This window comes from Vombatus ursinus, unplaced genomic scaffold (assembly GCF_900497805.2).
Source record: "Vombatus ursinus unplaced genomic scaffold, bare-nosed wombat genome assembly UNPS02014779.1, whole genome shotgun sequence".
NCBI classification, from domain to species: Eukaryota; Metazoa; Chordata; class Mammalia; order Diprotodontia; family Vombatidae; genus Vombatus; species Vombatus ursinus.
This window is the reverse complement of record NW_020954557.1, coordinates 51,575,908-51,597,480: the sequence shown is the minus strand read 5'-3', so window position 1 is coordinate 51,597,480 and position 21,573 is coordinate 51,575,908. Positions and strand designations below refer to the sequence as shown.

Genomic DNA, 21,573 nt, shown 5'->3' with positions numbered 1-21,573 from the left:
GTCATTTTTGTCTAGCCTGGTGGAGCAAGTGAATCCACACAGAAAGACAGGGGCAACACTAATGCCCAGAAGGGAAGAGATAGCAATAGTGTGTTTTCAGATAGAACCAATGCATACAGGGACAATGCTGTAGGAAAAAATACTAAGAGAGAGAAAAAGAGATAGAGACAGTGAGAGAGAGACAGAGACAAAGAGAGACTGAGAGAGAGATAGAGGGAGACAGAGAGAGACAGAGAGAACTAAGAGAGGGATTCCCCTTCATTTCTCAAATCTTACTTAAATCTTCCTAATGCCTTTTCTTTGTTCTGAATGTAGTGAAAGTGGACAATATCTGGAGACATACCCTTTCTTACCCCTCTGAGACAAGCCATTAGACTGTAATTGATTGATAAGAATAAATACCCAGAAAAATTATGGTGATGATGACCTCAGTTTTAGAAAAATGCATATAATAAGAATTTCATAGGGGGAAATCTATTTGACTGAAAGAAAAAAAAATTTTCCTCAAGATTTTATTCAAGTTTTCCAGAAATAACACGAAAATCTGACTATGGTCAAATAGACTTGCTTGTTTAAGCAGATAGTCATATTTCAGAGAGATCAGTGGTCCTTTAGCCCTGATCAATTCAAAAGAATACAACATCTGGAGTAGCTCATGTCTAAATCTGCAGAAAAAATATCCTTGTTGTAGCTGCATTTGGGGTTTTTGCACTGGAATACAGTATTTTTTAAAAAATAACTTAACCAAGTAACATTCAGTACCAATCAACTGTCATAAAATATTAAAAATTACTTTGAAGAATCAGACAAGCAACCAGACCATGAAAAATGTCACCACATTTATTTTAGTAGAAGTCCCTGCCCAATTTTGAACTGAAGCATAATTTAAAGCATATCAGCTCCCATTGCAAAATGGCAAAGTCCATGGAGAAATCATGAACCAAATTATTTACGGGGAAAGGGGCAAGTCTAGGAGGATACACAGATTGTCAAGCTGGAAACCTTAAAAAAAAGGTAACTTCCCTACAACAAAATACATAATTGCCTCATGTGTGTAATTTGTAAATAATGGGAATATCATATTTCTACTTTAGCTTTTGTGAATGCCTATTTAATGCTAATACATCTATTTTGGTACCCAGTAGAAATCTAAATTTTAGATCACATAGAAAAGCTTTTGAAGATAAGTCCCCTGGATAGTCCTTTGCCTCCCTGCCCCATTGCTTAGCAAGGTCCTCATTATATACCAATGAGGTAAGCTAGCCCTTTTTGCAGCCTCCCTGCAAAGACCAAGCAGTAAATACATTCTAAATATTTTATCCAATATCATGTTAGTTCTATGATTCCAAGTATATCATTGTCATCTTGATTTGAAAAATATACATTATTCTGTATTAGGTGAGCAACATAAAATGGGTGTCATTTGACACCTACACTTAACTATATCTGATTTCTAATTGTCCTTTTGTGAAAGCACTAATAAAATTTAAACTGTACATTATACTATTTGGTATGGAAAAACACAACCACTGACCCATTTTTTCATTTTTTTGTACTGCTTCCATATACTTTTAGCTGATACAAAATTACAAAGATTGATATGAGCTATATTCCATGAACATTTCTCATCATGGGTACATATTACATTATATAGGTACATGTATCTATAGCTGCCTAGATCTAAGACTTACCTCTTTGCTTTCTTCCAGATCTGATTCGCTGCTGAAGTCTTCTGTGTTTAAATTTTCAAAGTCAGATTCTCCAACAGCAATTGGCACTGTTACTGTGAGGCTGGGGTTGTTTATAAATGACATGTAATCACTTTCATCAATTATGTATTTTTCCACACTGCTGCCTGTCCCAATTCCACTTGTAGTCCCATTGGCATCTTTCAGATAATCAAGATCTTTTCCTGCTTCTGTTGTGTGATTGGACATGCAGCTATCCTTCTTGTTGTTCAGATCATCAAGTGGTTTGATTTCATCTAAAACCTTTTGTTTTCTGACAAAGGCCTGCTGAATGAATTCATATATTTTCCTTTTCACATAAGCTACTCCCCGATGCATTCGATCCACAGCAATCTGGAGGTTGTTCATTTCATTATCATCATCTGTAGCAGCAAGGTTGTCTGCACTAAATGAACTCAGTAGTAAGGCCAGAAACAGATTCAGTACCTTTAAAAGATAACAAATACATAAATTACAACTCTTCAGGGTAAAGAAAAATATATTATGACTGTATGCTCTGAGAAATGAGGCACATAAATACCTAACATTTAGAGAGTGCTTGAAAGTTTACAAAGTGTTTCCCTCACAACAACCTTCTGAAGTAGGTAGTTCAAATGTTATCGTATCAGTTTTATAGATGAGAAAACTGAGGCTTAAAGAGATTATTTGAAGTGCTCTCATACTCACACAGTTGGGAAAGTCAGAACAAGAACTTGAAAATAGATTTTTTTCCCTAGTATATAACACTTCCCTCTCCCCCATGAGACTCAACAATTGAAGAAGGTGTATCATAATCTAGTGGAAAGAGTGGTAGATTGGGTATAAAAAAGCCTTGAATTTTAGTTTTGCCTGATACTTTGATGGACCTATGATATTTCTGATTTTATTACTCTGGTACATATGGCAAGTGATCTATACTTGTAATTTTTTTAATTGATTTTTTTTTTCTTTCCTGGACCTATGATTTAATCTGTGTAAGGAATTCCTGGTGAAGAACTTTCTTCTACCAATGCCCAGAAGTTGTAGCTAATATCTTGTTACCTTATTTTTTAATCTAATTTTTTCTTTCTTTTCAAAATCTTTCTCTCTTTGAGATGTATCGATACCTGAAACCTGGGTGTCCTTAAAATTGTTTTGCCTTTAACACAGATTTATTCTACATGTATTTGGAGTTGCTCTTCCTGACTTCATCTTCTTAAAGGCCATTTTGTGGCCTGTATTAAGTAAGGAGTTGCTGGAATCTAAATTTGATGATTTCATTGCCATTGATGATGAGTATAGATTGGCATAGGATTAATAAACAAATTTATTATTTTTTATTTCAATTTGGAATTCCCATGACAGTTTCACTTATTAATACTCCCAGGATGTTAAAAATTATCATAAATTATACTGCATTGGAGCATTACTATAGAGCAAACTGTTGCCCACAATTATTTAATACCATTGATCCATAACAATTTAAAACAAAAATTTTCATAGATGTCACCATACCAAATAATTTTCAAGCTAGATATAATAAAGAGCTTCCAAAATAGAGGTCTAGCAAAAGAAGTCAAAATTGTGTGGGTAGAGGATGAGGTTCCCATGGTCTTGTTCTCGTACTGACCAAGGATGCTCTTTGTGAGTCTACAGAAGATGAACTTAACATCCTAATACTTTTATTCAACTATAGAAACAATTATTTTATCCATCTGTACTACAATTTATAGAATGGCAAACATAAAAGAATAAGACAGAATAGTGATTTATCCCAGGACCCTCTATCTGAACTCTATCAAATAAGATAGGAAGAATGAGGTGATAATTTGTATAATGCTGTAAAGTTTATAAAGTGCTTTCCTCAAAACAAGTGAAGGATGTAATGTAAATTTCAGCCTTTGAAGGGACCTTGCAAGGACTCCAGCAACATCCTCAACCCACTAATAGAAGAAGGCCCTAGGGAGGCTCAAAAACCTTAGAGTCATCCTATCAGATTAAGACCAGCAGTAACTGTCTGAAGTCTTTTTTCAGGCAACTGGGGAGTTGCTAGCATAAATTGGCACCTGTTCCCAATTTCAGATTTCTCATTCCTCTTTACCAATGCATGGTCCAGCTAGACCCAGATAAGAACACTGCAAAAACTAACCTGATCTGAGAAGAGTACCTCACTCTCTCCAGGGCCCCAGTAGGATTAATACAATTACACCTGGGGATCCAGAAGGCTGAATCTATTTCCACTATCTTTTCTGCCTTCATATTGTAAGTATGACCTCTCAATAAAACTGGTTTGCTTTACTGTCATGTTATATGTGCTGTGTTTCCTTATATTCAATCTTGGGATCTTGAGCCTTCCTAATTCTTCATTAAAACACCTCAAAGGCCACCTAGGGAAACCCACATCTGAACATACCTAACAAGCAGTTATTCAATCTTTATCTAAGGACTCCTATTGAGGAGGAAACCCTCTATTTCCCAAGGAAATCTATTCCACTCTTGGATAATTAATTTTTGTAGGAAGTTTTTCTAGACATCAAGTCTAATTTTTCTTCTGCAACTTCCATCCATTTTTCTTAAATCTACCCTCTGGGACTAATCAGAACAATTTTGATCTGTTCTTCCCATGACAGCCCTTTAAATACTTCAAGTACTTAAATACAGCTATCATGTCCTCCTTAAATCTTTTTTTTCCAGGCACAACATTCTGATTCCATCAACCATTCTCATTTGGCATGAACTCAAGGCCATTCACTATTTTGGTTGTCTTCCTCTAAATGCTTTCCAACTTATTTATGTCCTTCCTAAATTGTCAGTTAGTCAACAAGCACACCCTAAGCATTTACTATGTTTCAGGCACTGTGCTAAGGGCTGGGAATTCAAAGAAAGGAATAAACATTTCCTTTGCTCGAGGAATTAACATTACACCATGAACATAACTAGGTACATGTAATATAAATACAGAGTAGATGGAAGTTTATCACAGCAAGGAAGGCATTAGGCACTGGTTGGGGTGAACATTTTGATCTGTCTCTTGAAGGAAGCCAGAGAAACAAAGACATAGAAGGAAAGGGGGGGAGAAAACTTCAGACAATGGGGACAACCAGTACAAAGACACTGAGATGGAGAATGGAGTGTGATGTGTGAGGATCAGTCAATAGGCCAGTGTAGTTTGATGGTAGAATGTCTGAATGGAAATATAAACAGAATGAAAATGTAGGAAGAGATCACATTGCGAAGAACCTCAAATGTAAAATTGAGGAGTTTTTATTTGATCACAAAAGTAAGTGGAAAGCCACTGAAGCTTGTTGAATAGTTGGTTGTTTATTAGGAGGCAGCATGGAATTATGGATAGAATAGGAAGATCTGGGTTCAATTTCTACCTCAACACTTGGAAGCTATATGAAGTAGGCAGATAACTTACTATCTGTGTGCCTCAGTTTCTTTATATGTAAAATGAGTGTTGAACTCAGGTTTCTGACATCCCTTTTGTATCTAAATATATGACTGTAGGGAAGGGTTAACATGGTCAGATCTATACTTTAGAAGAGTTACTGTGGCAGGTGAGTAAATGTTAGATCACAGTGGTAATAGACTTAAGGTAGGGAGAACAATTTGAAGGTTATTTTAATAGTCCAGGTTACAGGTGATGGGGGCCTGTTAGAGGATGGTTGCTGTATGAGAAGAGAAAAAGAGACATAAACAAGACATACTGTGAAAGTAGAAAACACAAGATTGGATATCTGGGGCAAATGAGCATGAGGAGGTAAGGATGACACCTAGATTGAGAGCCTGGGTATCTGGAAAGGCAAGAAATAAACATTTATTAAATAACTATTAAATGCCAGGTGCTGTGCTAAGCATTTTACAAATACTATCTTATTTAATCATCACAACAACATTTAGAAGCAGATACTATGATTATCCCCATTTTATAGTTGAGGAAACTGAGGCAGACAAAACCTCAGTTGTCACTCAGTTGCCTAGGGTCACAGAGTGAGTAAGGGGAGAATAGTGGAGACTTCAATAATAACAGAGAAATTTGGAAGAGGGGTATTTGGAGAGAAAGATAAATTATTTTGGAAACTTTGACTTTGATGTGCACAGATGTCATCCAGCCTGAGAAGTCTAAAAGTTAGTTGTCATTGCAGTACTGTAGTGCAAGAGAGATTATGCCAACATATGTAAATCTGGGAATCATTTGAATAGGGATGATAATTGAACTCATAGAACCTTATGAGAACACTAAGTGGCAAAGTATGAATGGATAAGAGAAGAGGGCCCAAAACAAAGCCTTGGAGGACACCCACAGTTAATATGCATGGCATGGATGAAGATTCAGCAAAGGAAATTGGGGAGGAGCAGTCAGAAAGGTAGGAGGAGAATCAGGAGAGAGAAGCATCATTAAAACCTAGAGAGGAAAGAGAATATCCAGGAGGAGAAAAAGGGATCAACAATGTCAAATGCTGAAGAGAGGTCAAGAAGACTGTGGATTAAAAAAAAAAGCTGTTCAGTTTTTCAATTAAGAGATAATTGGTAACTTTGGAGATGGTAATTTCAGTTGAATTAGGATATAGAAAACCAGATTTCAGAAGGTTTAGAAAAGAGTGAGAGAAAAGGAAGTAGAGGCACCGAATGTGGAAAGCTTTCTTAAGGAGTTTAGCCAAGAAGGTTAGGAGACATAAAAGACAATATTTGGTAGAGATGTCAAGTGAAGTTTTTTTTTTTTTTTTAAGAATGGGGAGACATGGGTGTATTTGTAGGCAAGAAGGAAGGGTCCAATAGATAGAGAAAGATTGAAGATTAGAATGTCTGGTTTCCCCACACCTGTTATACAAAAATCCAAAAACCACATCAGACCAGATCCTAATTGGGAAATCTAAGAAAAAAATCATAGTGTCATTTTTCCAGCCCAGATAAGTTGAGGGAGATAGACAGAGAGGTTTGTAGACACTGGGATTGGAGTCTAACTGGGAAGGTCCTGATGGACTGCTGAAATGAAAGCACTGAAAGAGGGCTAAGGATATGTATCAGGTCAAGAACAAGTCCTAGACTCACACAGAGGCTCCTTACTTGTCTAGGATTCAAGAAAAGGTGCCAGTTGGCAGCTCTCAAACTCATACCCATTTTTAGGTCATAGACTTGGATGGACTAAGGAAGGAACCTGCACCTGAGGCGGCTGGGGTGAGTAGTGTTTTAAGCTGGGTACTGAGCAAGAAGCAAGTTCAGAAGCAAGCAGCAGTTGAGTGGCTCTGACCTCAAGAGGAAAGCAGAGCAAGGTCTCGGGTTCCAGATTCCAGCCCAGCTTGAAGCCTACAGTGAAATCCAACCAAGACAAAAAAACAAAAACAAAAACAAAGGGGATCCTGTAGATCTGTCATTTTAAAACATCAGAATTATTCAGCTGGTTTATAATGTCTAAGACCAGCAGCAATCTACTGAAACACCAACCAGGAGTAAACCCATAGATGTATTACTCATACCCAAATTCAGGCCTGGGATTTGTAGAGCTCAAACCAGGAGGGCACCTATATTAGACTTTCCCTTGGATCAGACTTCTTTGGGAGCACTGACATCATGTAGGTCCCCAGGATAAGCTTCTCTGAGATTACAGAATATGACACAATACTCAGTACCCCAAGAAAGTCATAGCAGGACATCAGTAGGCACAAGCTTAGCCTATATATTCCCTATAGAAGTACATAGAGTCCAGACCTAAAATGAAGCACAATGTCAGGAAGCAGGCTGGAAGAATGAACAAACAAAAAGAGACTCCCACCACAAAAAGCAATTATGGTGACAGGTGCACTCAAGATAAACAGAAGAAAAGAATGACTTCAAACAATCAAAATCCTCAAAAGGAAACAGCTTGAACACAAGTTAAACTAGACTTCCTAGAAATGAAGCAGGAATTAAAAAGTTTTTATAAATGAAATGAGTGCACTAGAGGAAAAAGTATAAAAGAGGGAGCTATGAAAGAGAGAATTGGAAATAGAAACTTGACAAATAGATATAAAACCTTACCCAGCAACAGACTCCTTACAAAATAGAATGGATCAAGTAGAAGTTAATAATTCCATGAGGCAGTAAGAAATATTGAAACAAAGTGAAAAAAAGAACAAAAGAGAAGATATAGCAAAAAAAAAAAAACCAACACATTGTTTTTCAAGAAATCATAAAAGAAAACTACCTAGATCTCTTAGAACCAGAGGGCAAAGTAAAAATAGAAAAGATCCACAATAGAACTCCATAGAGAAACCTCACAATTAAATCTCCCAGAAACATTATAACCAAAACCCTGAGACTCCAGGTTAAAGAAAAAAAAATACTGCAAACATCCAGAAAGGAAGTGTTCAAGTATCAAGTAGCCATAGTCAGGATCACACAAGACTTAGCACACACCATTATAAAGAAGTCAAGGGTTTGGAATGTGATATTTCAGGATATATAAGATATAGGCTCACAACCAAGAATAACTTACCTAGCAAATCTGAATATAATCCTAAAGGAGTGGGTGGAATGGATCTTTAATAAATAGATTATTTTTAGATATTCCTGATGAAAAGACCAAAGCTGAGTAGAAGCTTTGAAGTACAAATACAAGTAAAGAGAAACATGAAAAAGATAATCACAAGTGAACAAAATAAGGGCTAAACAAGAATAAACTGTTTACATTCTAATATGGGGAGATGACACGTGTCCCCTCCGAAACCATGATAATATAGTCATGGGTTATAGAGAAAATCTAATAAGATAAAGAACCTAGGGGGTGGTTTTTATTATATTTTAATTTAAAAAAAGAATGGAAAAGGTGAGGAAGAGTAAGGAAAATCAGCTCACATAATCAGGATTTGCAAGTAGAAGACAATGAAAACAAGGAAGAAGGGATAGGGGAAGCAGGAAACACTTGTACCCTGTTCTTGTTTGAAGTGGTCAAAGAAGGGAAGAATACAGATACACATTTGGGTACATAAATATATTTAATTCAATAGAGAAATAGGATGGAAAGGGGACATAAAGGGATAATCATTTATATAGCACCCACTGTATGCCAGGCACTGTGCTAAGTGCTTTAAAAACAAAACAAATTATCTCATTTGATTATCATAATAACTCTGTGATTAAGGTGATATTATTATCTCCACTTTACAGTTGAAGAAACTGAGGTAAACAGAGGTCAAATGACTTCCCCAGAGTCACACAGGTAATATGTTCCTATTGCATGATTTGAACTCAGGTCTTCCTGACTCCAGGACCAGCACTCTATCCACTACACCACCGAGCTGCCTCTGATGGGCTTCAGTTGAAGCAAAAACTTAAGAACTCTGACTAATCCAATGATCAACTTCAATTCCAGAGGTCTGATGATCAAGCATACTACAAGAGTGATGGATGCAGAGTATAGAATGTGACCTACATTTTGACATGCCAATATGAGAATGTGTTATGCTTGACCATACATATATTACAAGAATTTTGTTTTTTCTATTTTTCAGAGGGGAAGAATGGTGAAAGTAAAAATTAATGCTTGTTAATTGACAAAAATTAAAATAAAACAAGATTAGGGAGAGTGGAGATGAAAGATGAGAGAACATGGGATAAAGAGTGCAGGTAGAAGGCTTGTCTTGTTGGTAAGGTGAAGATACAACTCTTTACCTGAGACAGATGTGGAGGAGAAATTAGAGAAAGATGACTAGGTGATATGACAGGCAGCAAGGTGGTGCAGTGGCTAGAGCGTGGGATTTAGATTCAAGAAGACTCTCTCGGATACTTACTAGCTGTGTGACCCTGAACAAGTTACTTAACCTCTCAGTTTCCTCATCTGTAAAATGAGGGTAATAATAGTACCTATCCCACAGGGTTGTGAGGATCAAATGAGTTGACATATGTAAAGTGCTTTGTAAACCTTAAGCCCCTATATAAATACTAGGAATTATTGATGATGATTATGTGGTATTAGGAAGAAGGAATTTTCAGTGAATTGCCTCCATTTTTCCTTGAAATATGGAGTGATGTTCTCAGCTAAAAGGAATATTATATGAAGTTTGAGGAGAGATATAAAGGTTTGGAAAAGTCATTATGGAGAATGGGGAAATGAATCAATCAAGGAGAAATAGGATATTGACTTGCTGCAGTGAAGGCCCAGTTGTGATTAGAAAACAAAAGTTTGCAATGGACTCAGTCAGTTGGGTTTCATAATTTTCCCTAGCTTCTTTCCGTAGCATATGAATAAGAACAAAGGAGGTGAATGGTAGTATTAATCCAGGGTTGGAGTTTGGCAAGGTATGATTAACAGCAGAACAAGGGGACAAAGTCTTAAAGGATAGAGGATAGTGTAGAGTTGAACTGGTTCCCCAAGATATCAAGAGAGAGGGAGAGAAGGTGATGAAAAGAACTGAGAGGTGGAAGAATTGAAGGTCATGATGAAGACAAATATCAGGGTTAGGGGTCATAAGGCATAGGGAAAGATGAAATGACAAAATATTATGATCATATAAAGGAATTTAAAATTTCATTAATATAGACATGAAATATTTGTGAATAATGGCATGATCATGGATATAACCATCTCTGTGTATAGCTGAGGTGTAATGGAGAAGTAGGTCATAGGAACTGAGTAAATTGAGGAACTGGAAAGTTAGGGTATTTGAAGGAACATAAATATGTATGTTGAAGTCACCTATTATAAGAGCAAGAGTTGTGATAAAATGCTGTGATCTAGTCACTGAACTCATTGAGGAAGGAAGGAGAATGTTCTTGAGTGGGTCGGGGAGGTTGGAAGTGGAGTAGGATGGATAGATAATAGCTGCCAGGATGTTGATTGGATCATCCATTTAAATAGTGTAAACCTGAAAGGAAGAGAAGTTGCTGAGTGACAATGATATGGGGAACCTGGAAGTGATAAAGGGGGGCAAAGAGTATTCTCATTTTCCCAACATAGTCAATGTGAGGTAATGATGATACATGAGACAAAATGGAGTCACTAATGGAAAGGGTGATGAGGAAAGATGTATCATCAAGAGGGATCCAGGACTCAGTGAATAAGATGTTCCAATAAGTTCCAAAAATAGTTCCAATAAGATGCTGGAAGGAGTGAGAAAGCAAGAAGTTTAAGATAAAAGAAAGTTTGTTAATAACGGAGCAGGAGATCCAGAGGGCATAGGGCAGGGGTTGGGAAGATCTGAATTAGGGTATGAGGTTGAAGTGGGTGGTCTTAAGGGAAGAGATGGTTAGGGATGGACAATTGAATTTGTACATTAGCAGTCAGGATTTCAGGATCATTGGAATAAGGAGAGTATAAGAGAGTGGGAGCAAGCTAGCCATTAAAGAATGAGTCCAGGAAAAATGGTTCAAGAGCTATCCATTGAGGAAGGCAGATGTTTAGACTGTTCAAGATAGTGATATTGTGTTCTGTGAGGCCCTAGAAGGCCAGGCTTACAGCAGGTAAGACCTGGTGGAGTTATGGCCAGGAAAATCAAGAACTGAGCACAATAATCCATATTGTTCTGACAGGATAGAGTATATGGTGATATGATTTTCACCCTCTTTTTAAATACTATACCTGTTTTTAATACAGTTTTAAAATTGCATTAGATTTTTTGATTTATATTGAGCTCATAGATCATTAAAACATGAACTGAAAACCTTATTTCTCCTTATTCTTGCACTTGTGAAAATATTTTGTGCTAAAATTTGGTTTTAAATTATTCTCTATTAAATTTACTTTATTAGACTTACCTCTATGTTTTGATCCTTTGAAGCCTGATTTTGTTACCTATTGTTTTAGCTAGCTCTGAAAACACTGTGTAATTTGCAGATCAGAAATATCTATGCCTTTGTCCAAGTCATTAATAAAAATGTTAAGCAGCATAAAGCCAAGCATAGATCCATGGGGTACTCCACTGGAGACCTCTTTCCAAGTTGACTTCAAATATTAATGATAACTCTTTGGTCTAGCTGTTTAAGTAGTTCCAAGTCCACATAATTGCTCTATTGTTAAGCCTACATATTCTATTCTCTATAAAAAAATCAAAATTCATCAAATGCTTTTCTAAAATCTAGGTAAATTGTATCTGTAGTATTCTCCTAATCTATTAGTCTAGCAACCCTGTCCAAAAAATAAATGAGGTTAGTCTGGCATGACCTGATGTTCATTAAGCAATTCTGGCTCTTTGTGATTACTTCCTCTTCTCCTAGGTATCCACAAACTATCTTTTTAAGAATATGTCAAAGAATTTTGTCAGGAATCTAAATCAACCACACTAGCCTATAGCTTGCAAACTGCATTCTCTTCTCTTTTTTAAAGATGAGGACATTCACCCTTTTCTAAACCTATGCCTTAATCCCATTCTCTCTGATCTTTCTGTAATCATGGGAAACAATAACAGTCACCAAATCTTTTAGCATTTAGATGTTCATGTAGATCTGGTAACTTGAGCTCATTAAATGAAACTAGAAACTTTCTTACTATTTTCCTACTTATTTTGGGTATCAACTCTCTTTTAGCCATTTTATTTTTGTCTTTTCTTGTCCACAGATCATCCTCCTGCATGATCCTTTCCTCAACCCCTTCCCCAGAAACAAAACAAAACAAAAAAAAAGAGTTGAGTGGTTTGCCTTCTCTCTCTCTCTCTCTCTTTCTCCAATTTTTTTAAATAATCAGTTCTGCCAGCCCAAGCAGTCATCCTTTCTTTGATCTTACTTTCCTTCCCCCAATAAAACATCAAACAATTGTTTTCTTTAGTTTTCCCAGACTCAGTTTATTCTAAATATTAGTACTCCTAAGCTAGTCTTACACTACCATAACAGTACATACTTTTGCATTTATCTATTAGTTCCCTTTCTCCTATCTTTTGTACATGTCTTTTTTAGATGTAAACTGATTGGTGAATAAACTCCTTGTGCATACATAGCAGTGTTAAGACAACTCCCCTTTTTCTTCCACATCACAATCATCTCTTTTTATATTTTCAGAATGTCATTCTAGAGAATATCTCATCCCTCCTAGGCTGATTTCCCCTGGAGAATTACCATCTATGGGATCCTACCTGTCCTCTGTCTGAATCCTTTTAAATCTGTGCAGTGCAGGTGGTGCAGTGGATAGAGTGCTGGACCTGGAGTTGGGAAGACTTGAGTTCTAATTTGGCCTCATACACTTGTTAGTGGTATGACCCTGGGCATCACTTATTCTCCTTTCGACCCATTTTCCTCATTTGTAAAATGGGGTTAATAATAGCACTTACTACCTCACAGAATTGTTGTGAGGACCAAATGAGATATTTGTAAAGAGCTTAACACAATGCTTGGCACATATAAGTGTTACATAAATGTTAGCTATCATTATTATTATTAGGCTTCCTCTCAAACCATTTTGGGCTTTTCTCTCCTATATCAGAAATTCTAAAATGGTATAGCCTTTTCCCCACAATATTCTTATATTTTTTTCACCTTAGTAATCAATTGTTCCCTGTTGGAAAGAAAACTGTAGATCCAGAATAGAATTTCCCCTTGTTGATTCAAATACTTTTTGGATGAAATTATCATTCTAATTCAAGAAAGTATTAGGTGCTCTGCTTTTGGCAAAGAATACTAGCAAAAATCCAGATTATTGATATCCCTGATTATTTCTATTAGCTTCATTCTAAGTTTACTAATGAGGAAACTGAACCTAAGACCAGTGAACTGACTTGGCGAAGGCTGCGTAATTAGTGTCAGAGCTAGAACTTGTTCTAACCTCTCACCTCCAGGCCCAGCAATCTTTTCACGTCATCACGTTGCCTCTGGTTTTGCTGGGTTTTAGGTCAACTTGTTTTTTCTTGTGTTTCTTTTAAAGACTCATTTTCCCCTCCACTTTTTCTCTCCTTTGCAAGTTGATTTCACATTCAATCTTCTGCAGTCCTCCTTTGAAATGTCTTGCAAATGAGCTTTCATTTTAAACTGGTTTTGCCTTCGGTTGTGTGTCTCTTTAGTAAAGAGATCTAATGATTGCTGGCTCAGGCAGTTTCTTTATTCTTTTATTCTCGGACATGGTCACTGGTTTATATCAACTAAGCTTTTCTAACAAAAGTATGATCTTATCCTTAATCAAGTCACTAAACTTTCCCAGGCTAGTCTCCTCAGCTGCCAAATAAGGGGATTGGACAAGATGACCTTTAATTTTTTTTCCTTCAAAATTTAGGCTCATAAGGGGCAGCTAGGTGGTGCGGTGGATTTGAAGTAGGAGGACCTGTGCTTGGAGTTCAGTTCTGCTATTATCTTTGTGACCTCGGGCAAGTCCCTTCACTTTTCTGGGTTTCAATTTCATTGATTATAAAACGGGGAGGTTGGTGTCAATGACTTCTAAGCTGCCTTCTGGGAGACCTTGAGGTGAATGCAGTGGACAGATTGCTACAATGTTGTATCAATAGCATCAAATTGTTATTGGATATTACTATACTAACCTATTTTACTATAGCAGGAAGGTGAAAAAGCCCTGACCTAAATTCTTTTCCCCGTGAGTATCCAAAAATTACTCATTATTCATGAGTGCTATTTTCCTCATCATGTATCTTATATTATACTTATTTGTGTACATATTATGTACACCAACAGGATATAAGCTCCTTGAGGGCAGGAATTATTTTTTAATTTCTGTCTTTGTCTTCACAGTAGCTGGAACAGGGCCCTGCACACAGTAAGTTTTTAACAAATCATGGAATTTCAATGTTTGAAGGAACCTCAGTGGTCATCTAGACCAACCCATACCTGAAAAAAATCTCATCCACCATATACCTAACAAGCAGTTCGCCAGCTTTTCCTAAAGGCTTTCAGTGAGGAAGAAGCCATTATCTTTTGCTTTTGTGTAGATATAATTGCTAGAAAGGGTTTTTGTTTGTTTGCCACACTTCTGTCCATTTCTCCTAGTTCTTTCCTCTGGAACCAAGCAGGACAAGGAGAACACTTGAAAGCAGCTATTATTTCTCCCCTTTACTCTTCTTTGCTAGTCTTCTCATGCCTTCTTCCTTCAACCAGTCTATACCTGTCATAAACCTGCACCATCCTGGCTCTCTTCCTCTGGATATTCACCATCTTATCAAGATCTGTTCTAAGATGTAGGGGCTAGAACTAAACATGAAACTCCCAAAGAGGCCTTACTAGGAAAGGGTGTAATGAGACTATCTTTCCCCTTATTGCTGTTTACTAGACTTCTCCTACTGAAGCCTAGGATCTCATTCATTTTGTCACATCTTGCTGTTGACTCATAATGAGCTGGTGGCCCACTAACATCCACAGATTTTCTTTAGATAAATTGCCTAGCTGTGTGATCTTGTAATTTCAAAGTTGAATTTTTGAATCTAAGTGTAAGACTTTCCAATTCTTTTTAAAAATTTCGACCTTTCTTTGACCAAGTGTTTCAGTCCATCAAGATTTTACGAATCCTGACATATCCAGTAAGTAAGCTGTCCTTCCCAGCTTTGTGTTTGTTGTTTGTTATAGAAACAAATTATATCATGCATCAGGTTAAAACATCTGCAATAGTCTCAGTGTGTACATACCACTAGGTTTCCAATCACCATGACCATCATGAAGACAGTAAGACACATGGCTTGGCCTGCCACCTCCATACAGTCCCACATGGTTTCTATCCATTCTCCACACAGCACCCGGAACACAATCAGGAAGGAATGAAAGAAGTCATGCATGTGCCATCGTGGAAGTTCACAGTCAGGGGCAATCTTGCAGACACAGTCTTTGTAGCTTTTACCAAAAAGCTGCATGCCAACAACAGCAAAAATGAAAACAATAATGGCCAACACCAATGTCAGGTTTCCCAGAGCTCCAACTGAGTTGCCAATGATCTTTATCAGCATATTTAGTGTTGGCCAAGATTTTGCCAACTTGAAAACTCGGAGCTGGAAAACAAAAGATGATAATTACTATGCATTGTTTTAAAGCTATGCAACTGTGATTTGCATCTGAGTGTACTAAGAATTTATCCCAATGTTCTATTTTTTTTTCTGGTAGAAGTATGGGAATAGTTCTTTTGCCCTCCTTTCTCCCTTTGGTCTAACATTCTGGATAGATGATACGTATGGAGTTTGAACTGAATCTATGTGCCATGGATTTTATTATTCTTTTTAGGAGTGTGGTGTTCTAACTTCTGTGTGGAGGCTCTACTCTTCTAGCTGGCTTAGATAGGGGGGAGAGTGATATCTAATATGACACTTCTCTTCCCCCTCCCCCATCATGGTTTTTTTCACAATTCTCATATTTATTAATGATGTTTAGAGGCCTCTGGGCCCCTACTCTATGCCAGATGTTTTTCCCAAAACCACGTGATCTAGGATCATAAGACCATGGTTAATGTAAATATGAAGAAACTCCGTAGTTCTTTCCATTATTGAGAAAGGATTGATGTATGAACTTGCAAAAATGTAATAACTTTAAAAGTTTTTCTGCTTGGATTGGATAAGAGCAAACATACTGCTTTACATTTCTGTAATAGCTGCTGTAAGATATGCATTGGCAAACCCACTTTGCATAAGATTGCCATCCTTTCTTACAAAGGTCTTAATATTTTTAAAGCTAGTAATAGAAGGTGATATTTTAATTCACATTTCCCCCTTCAGATTTGAAAGCAAAAGATAAATAACTCCTAAAGCAGTATTTAGTCAGACATAATGGCAACTGGCTAATGTACTAGGCTATACAAATGACTGCCCTCTTTGGAGAAGAGCCACTGTAGAAAACTAATGGAAAAGCGTTTACCAGTCGGAAAGAACGGAGGACGGATAATCCTTCCACATTGGCCAGTCCAAGTTCTACTAAGCTAAGGGTCACAATAAAACCATCAAAGATATTCCAGCCCTCTTGAAAATAATAATAGGGGTCCATGGCAATTATCTTCAGAAACATTTCTCCTGTGAAGATTCCAGTAAAGACCTATGACCAGAAACAAAATTAATGTGCTATCAAACAACGTTGCTACATAAGGATATCACAAGTGTTCTTGCCCTGTGACGTTTGAGTTATTTCTTTTCTCCAGACTTCAAGCAATACACTCACTGATGGAACATATCAACAATTTCATCACCATCTGTAGTATCTTCCTTATTCAAGTATGTAGTTTAATTGTCATTCCAGTTTTATATTCCTAGAGGGTGTGTGTGTGTATGTGTGTATATGTATAATATATATATGTATATATATAATTGCATATCAACATACAACTAAAAAAATCATGACTTTTCTTATAAAAAACATAAAATCATATGACTCTTTAAGGGGCCTTTTATGGTTATCCCCCCTAGTTGTTAGTGCCCTTTTTAAAATAACTTGGTATTTATTCAATCTGTTGATAACAAGTCATATCAATAGCCATCCCTGTCTCTGTATCTCTTTATGTATCTAGCATATAATTATCAGTGAAAATATAAACCCCTCCCCCCACTCTCTTGCAGGACTACTTAATAAGTTCCTTGACAAGAACATGAAATATCTCACTTTTGAATTTGTATCCCCAGCACCTAATCCAGTTCCTGGATTAACAACAAATACTTGCTGATTTATTGACTGAGTTGTTTAAAAACAAGAAAGAAAGAAAAAAAACACGTACACAAACAAGGTTAAATGAAGACCATTAAATAGAAAGCTTCCTTCCTACCCTAAATCTCTCAAACCCTAAAGTAAACTACAAGGAAAAATGCAAAAATTGCTTTAGAGGATCATCTGTTTCCTTAAACAAATGATAGTATAATATTCCAAAGCTATCCAGATTCAACTGACAAACACCTAAATAATTTATTTTTTCTGAAACATAAAATGGGAAAAAAAAAAACTAAGTGGTAACCTTTGCCAAAAATGGGACTGCTAAATATCTAATACACAATGTACTGTAGGTTATCAATATTTCATGGCTATAATATAAAAGGATAAAACAACACAAGTACTGAGCCCCTTTAAGAAGAAAAGCCTAAGACAATTTATGTACTGTGAAAGTATACTTGATTAACCCTAGGGCCCTACCATACAACAATACTTAATTGTGTTAAAAAAAGATGGGGGGGGGGGTTTGAGGAAGAGACTATGATTTATGTTTTCTGCAGCAATGCAAACTATATGAGCAAAGTTCAAAAGAATTCAATTGAACCATAAATACCAGATATCCATTGAAGATTATAAGAATGAAAAGAGGGCTATAGAACCTTCAGATCTGATAAGAACTACATCAGTGCTATGGAAACATTATTTTGCTATTAGATTGTAGGCCTGACCTTGTATATATTAATAGTTTCATTTCTCAGTTTTACCTTTGGCTTCAAGGGCTATCCCAAGCAGATACTATCCATTAGGCATTTAAAAGAGCTTGTCAATTAACTATCCCTATATCAGAGCACTCACAAGGTTATTTTGGATTAAAATACTGAACATTAAATAAAGAAGACCATTCCCAGCTGATCTCCATCAAGAAAGTTGAGAATGAAATACTACTACTACTACTACTACTACTACTACTACTGCTGCTGCTACTACTACTACTACTACTACTACTACAATAACTGATACATATTTAACTCTTTAAAGTTTTCAAAGTGCTATGATGATGATGCCTAGTATTTATTTAGCTCTTTAAGGTACGCAAAGTAATCTTGTTTGATCTTCACAATATTCTTGTGAGTTAAGAGCTTCAACACGTGATCTCATTTGAACGTGATGAGACAGATGATTGTTCAAGATTAATGTGTTTATTCTTGTAAAACATTATTTTCTTTTTTAATTTTTGGGTTCTGAAAGCCTACATATCCACAGCGCCTTGCTATGAGCTTCTGAAGGAAAATGATTACTGAAACAATACTCTTAAGGAAAGAAAACTTTTACCTTTCAATATGCTTACCAAGTTTCCTACTGAAAGCACATTATTGAAATGAGGAGTCATTGGATAATGTTCCATGGCCATGAACAGAGTATTTAAAACAATGCAGATAGTAATTGCCAGGTCAACAAATGGATCCATCACAATTAGATTGACAATGTGTTTCACTTTCAACCAGTGTGGGGAACAGTCCCAGATTAAGAAAATGTTGGAAAATTTATACCAGCAGGGTGGGCACTTCTGTCTGGATTCTTCAAGTTCTGGAGACAAAAAAACAAAACAACAATAAAAATACAATTGAGATTTTCTCTTTACTAACTGATACATTTCTCTTTACTAACCGATTGGCCATGAAAAAAGAAGCTGCCTTCTTATTCTATTTCTCCATTAGGATTTGAATCAGGTATAACAGAAGTTACTATGTGCTTGGAATTCCATGAATTTTAGATAATTTTATATAGACATACACTCTATGCATTAGAGAGAAGAGTTACTTCTCATACAGTGATCCTATCACTACACATGGTCTTAACATCTGTATTTCTATACCTGAAATACCCAAAGTATGACTAATGGACAGAGGGATACAATTTTCTGGACTGTTCTTCCTAGCATTCTTGTAACTCTGGGGTGCTAGACAGAGAAGGAATTGTAAAGAAATATAAACCGAAGATCCCTCAAATTTTACTTTTTCAAAGTCTTAAATCTTAAGAGAGGTTGAGAAGAGGTCTTCCAGGATGGCATGACAGAAAAACTTAATATAATACGTATGTAAAAAACAAGTTTTATACTGCATACTTTTATACTGCATGAATTAGAATTGATCAAAAATCTTAAATATTCAAAAATTAAAAGACAGAAGAAAATGGAATTCAATTATCCCATTGTGGAGAGGAGATGACTTTCACTATTCATTATATATATAGGAGGAATTACTAGGAACAAGATTTATGTTCATGACTGAAATTTTAAAAAAGTCTACACATAAAATCTTTATAATTTAAAGAAAAATAAAAACAGATTAGGAAAAGCTCTGTGGCAAATGTCACATTTAAAATTATCATTTAAATATATAAAAAGTATTTAAAATATGCATAGCCAAAATCCAGTCTACAATGGACAAAACATCAAAGGATATGAACATTTGCAAAAGATAAAACAAAATTTGTTAATAATCACTTGAAAAAATGCTTAACTTCATAATAATCAATGAGGAACATAGTACCTCACACACAAGTATTCAGGAAAAAAAAACTTTAAAAGGTTGTGAGAAGACAGATACACTTTTTATAGGTGATAGAATTGCAAAGTTGTAGAAGTTTTTTTTAGAGAGTAATTTCAGAGTATGCAGTAAATGTTACAAGTATATTCATATCCTTTAACTCAATCAACAAGCAAATGCACCTACTATGTGCTAGACATTGTGCTGTTTCAGATATGGAGAATAAAAACCAAACAGTTTCTGCCCTTAGTGAATTTATATTCTCTTCAGGGGAAACAACTCATACATAGACAAAGTACATGCACAGTAAATGAAAAACCATGGTGGGAGGTATTCATAGCTGTGTCAATCAGGAAAAGTTTCAAGTAGGTAGAATTTGAACAGAACTTTGAAGAGAGTTAGGGATCCAGAGAGAAAAAGGTTAGGAAGGAATGCATTCTAGGAACGGAGGACCTTATAGAGATAGCCTTATAGAGGCATAGAGACAAAAGATGGAAAGTTATGCTTAGTGATCAATAAGTAAGCAAGCCCTAGAATTTAGACTCGATATAGGGAAATTATGAGAAATGAGCCAGGACATACAGACTAGAATGAAATTGTAAAGAGCTTTAAATGACAAATAGTGGTTTGTATTTTATTGTACATGCAATAGGGAGCCACTGGAGCTTTTTTAATTTGGAAGAGATATAGTCAGACCTGTCCTTTAAGAATATCACACCTGCTAGCTGTGTGATCCTGGGCAAGTCACTTAACCCCAATTGCCTAAAAAAAAATAAAAAAAATAAAAAAAAAAAGAATATCACACCTGCAGCTATCTTGAGCATGGTTTCAAGAAGGGAGAAATTGGAGGCAGGAAGATCAATTAGAAGGCTACTGGAATAGCAGAGGTGAGAGGTGATAATCCCATGGTTGGAAGTATACAATAAAAGTGTTATTAAACATAAAAACATCCAGAGTTTGATCTGTTCAAAGATTTTCATAGCAGCATTATTTGTGACTGTAAGCAATTAGAAGCAACATAAATGTCCAACAAATGGAGAACTGTTAATCAAGTTCCATCACTAATGTGATAGAATATAATAATGTGACTAAGACTGATAAGAATAAGTTATACACGGAAATCCAGAGAGATTTGTGAAACCATAGAAAGAGAAAAAAAGCAGAACCAGAAGAGAGTATACACTGTGATCATATTATTAGGAAAAATGAAAGAGAGAAAAAAAGAAATCTGATGGAGTCTTCAAGGAAGTGACTGAAAGGTTTTGATATTGTTTTAAGGTGAAATTAATGGAAAGGTGAATAGTTTTATAGCAAGATTAAAAATTATATTGGTGTTCAATGTTAACTTTATAATAACTTGCTCCTCTTTCTGATTTCACCATCTATTCACAATGTTTCCCTAAATTGTGTGTGTGTTCTCATGTCACTCAACTACTCAAGAATTTTCCTGATGACTGACTACTGAATAACATCTGAACTCCTTTGACTGGCATATAAAGGCACTGGGGGCCGGCTTTTATCTTCAGCCTCATCTTAGATTCTTCTGTCACCTTCCCATATATTTTATGCTCCAGTCAAACTGTATTACTTGCATTTCTAAAACATACTTCATGCTTTTCTGACCCCTTACTTTTGCTCATACTTTTCTCCATCCAAAATAACTTACTTTAACTCTACCTCTCTTTCCTTGAAAAGAAGGCAGCTAAGTGGTATGGTAAAGTGCTGGGCCGAGATTCAGGAAGACTCATCTTCCTGAATTCAAATCTGGCCTCAGATACTTCCTAATTGTGTGACCG

General features: G+C 36.1%; 1 protein-coding gene across 1 annotated transcript in view; it reads right to left on the bottom strand.

The window, feature by feature from the left end:
- LOC114045739 (sodium channel protein type 1 subunit alpha-like) overlaps positions 1–21,573 on the bottom strand; it is a 132,503-nt gene that overhangs the window by 64,413 nt on the left and 46,517 nt on the right. Inside the window, 4 exon segments of the mRNA XM_027865914.1 lie at positions 1,692–2,174; positions 15,239–15,595; positions 16,452–16,625; positions 18,577–18,815. Of these exon segments, the coding sequence (XP_027721715.1) occupies positions 1,692–2,174; positions 15,239–15,595; positions 16,452–16,625; positions 18,577–18,815 (1,253 nt within the window).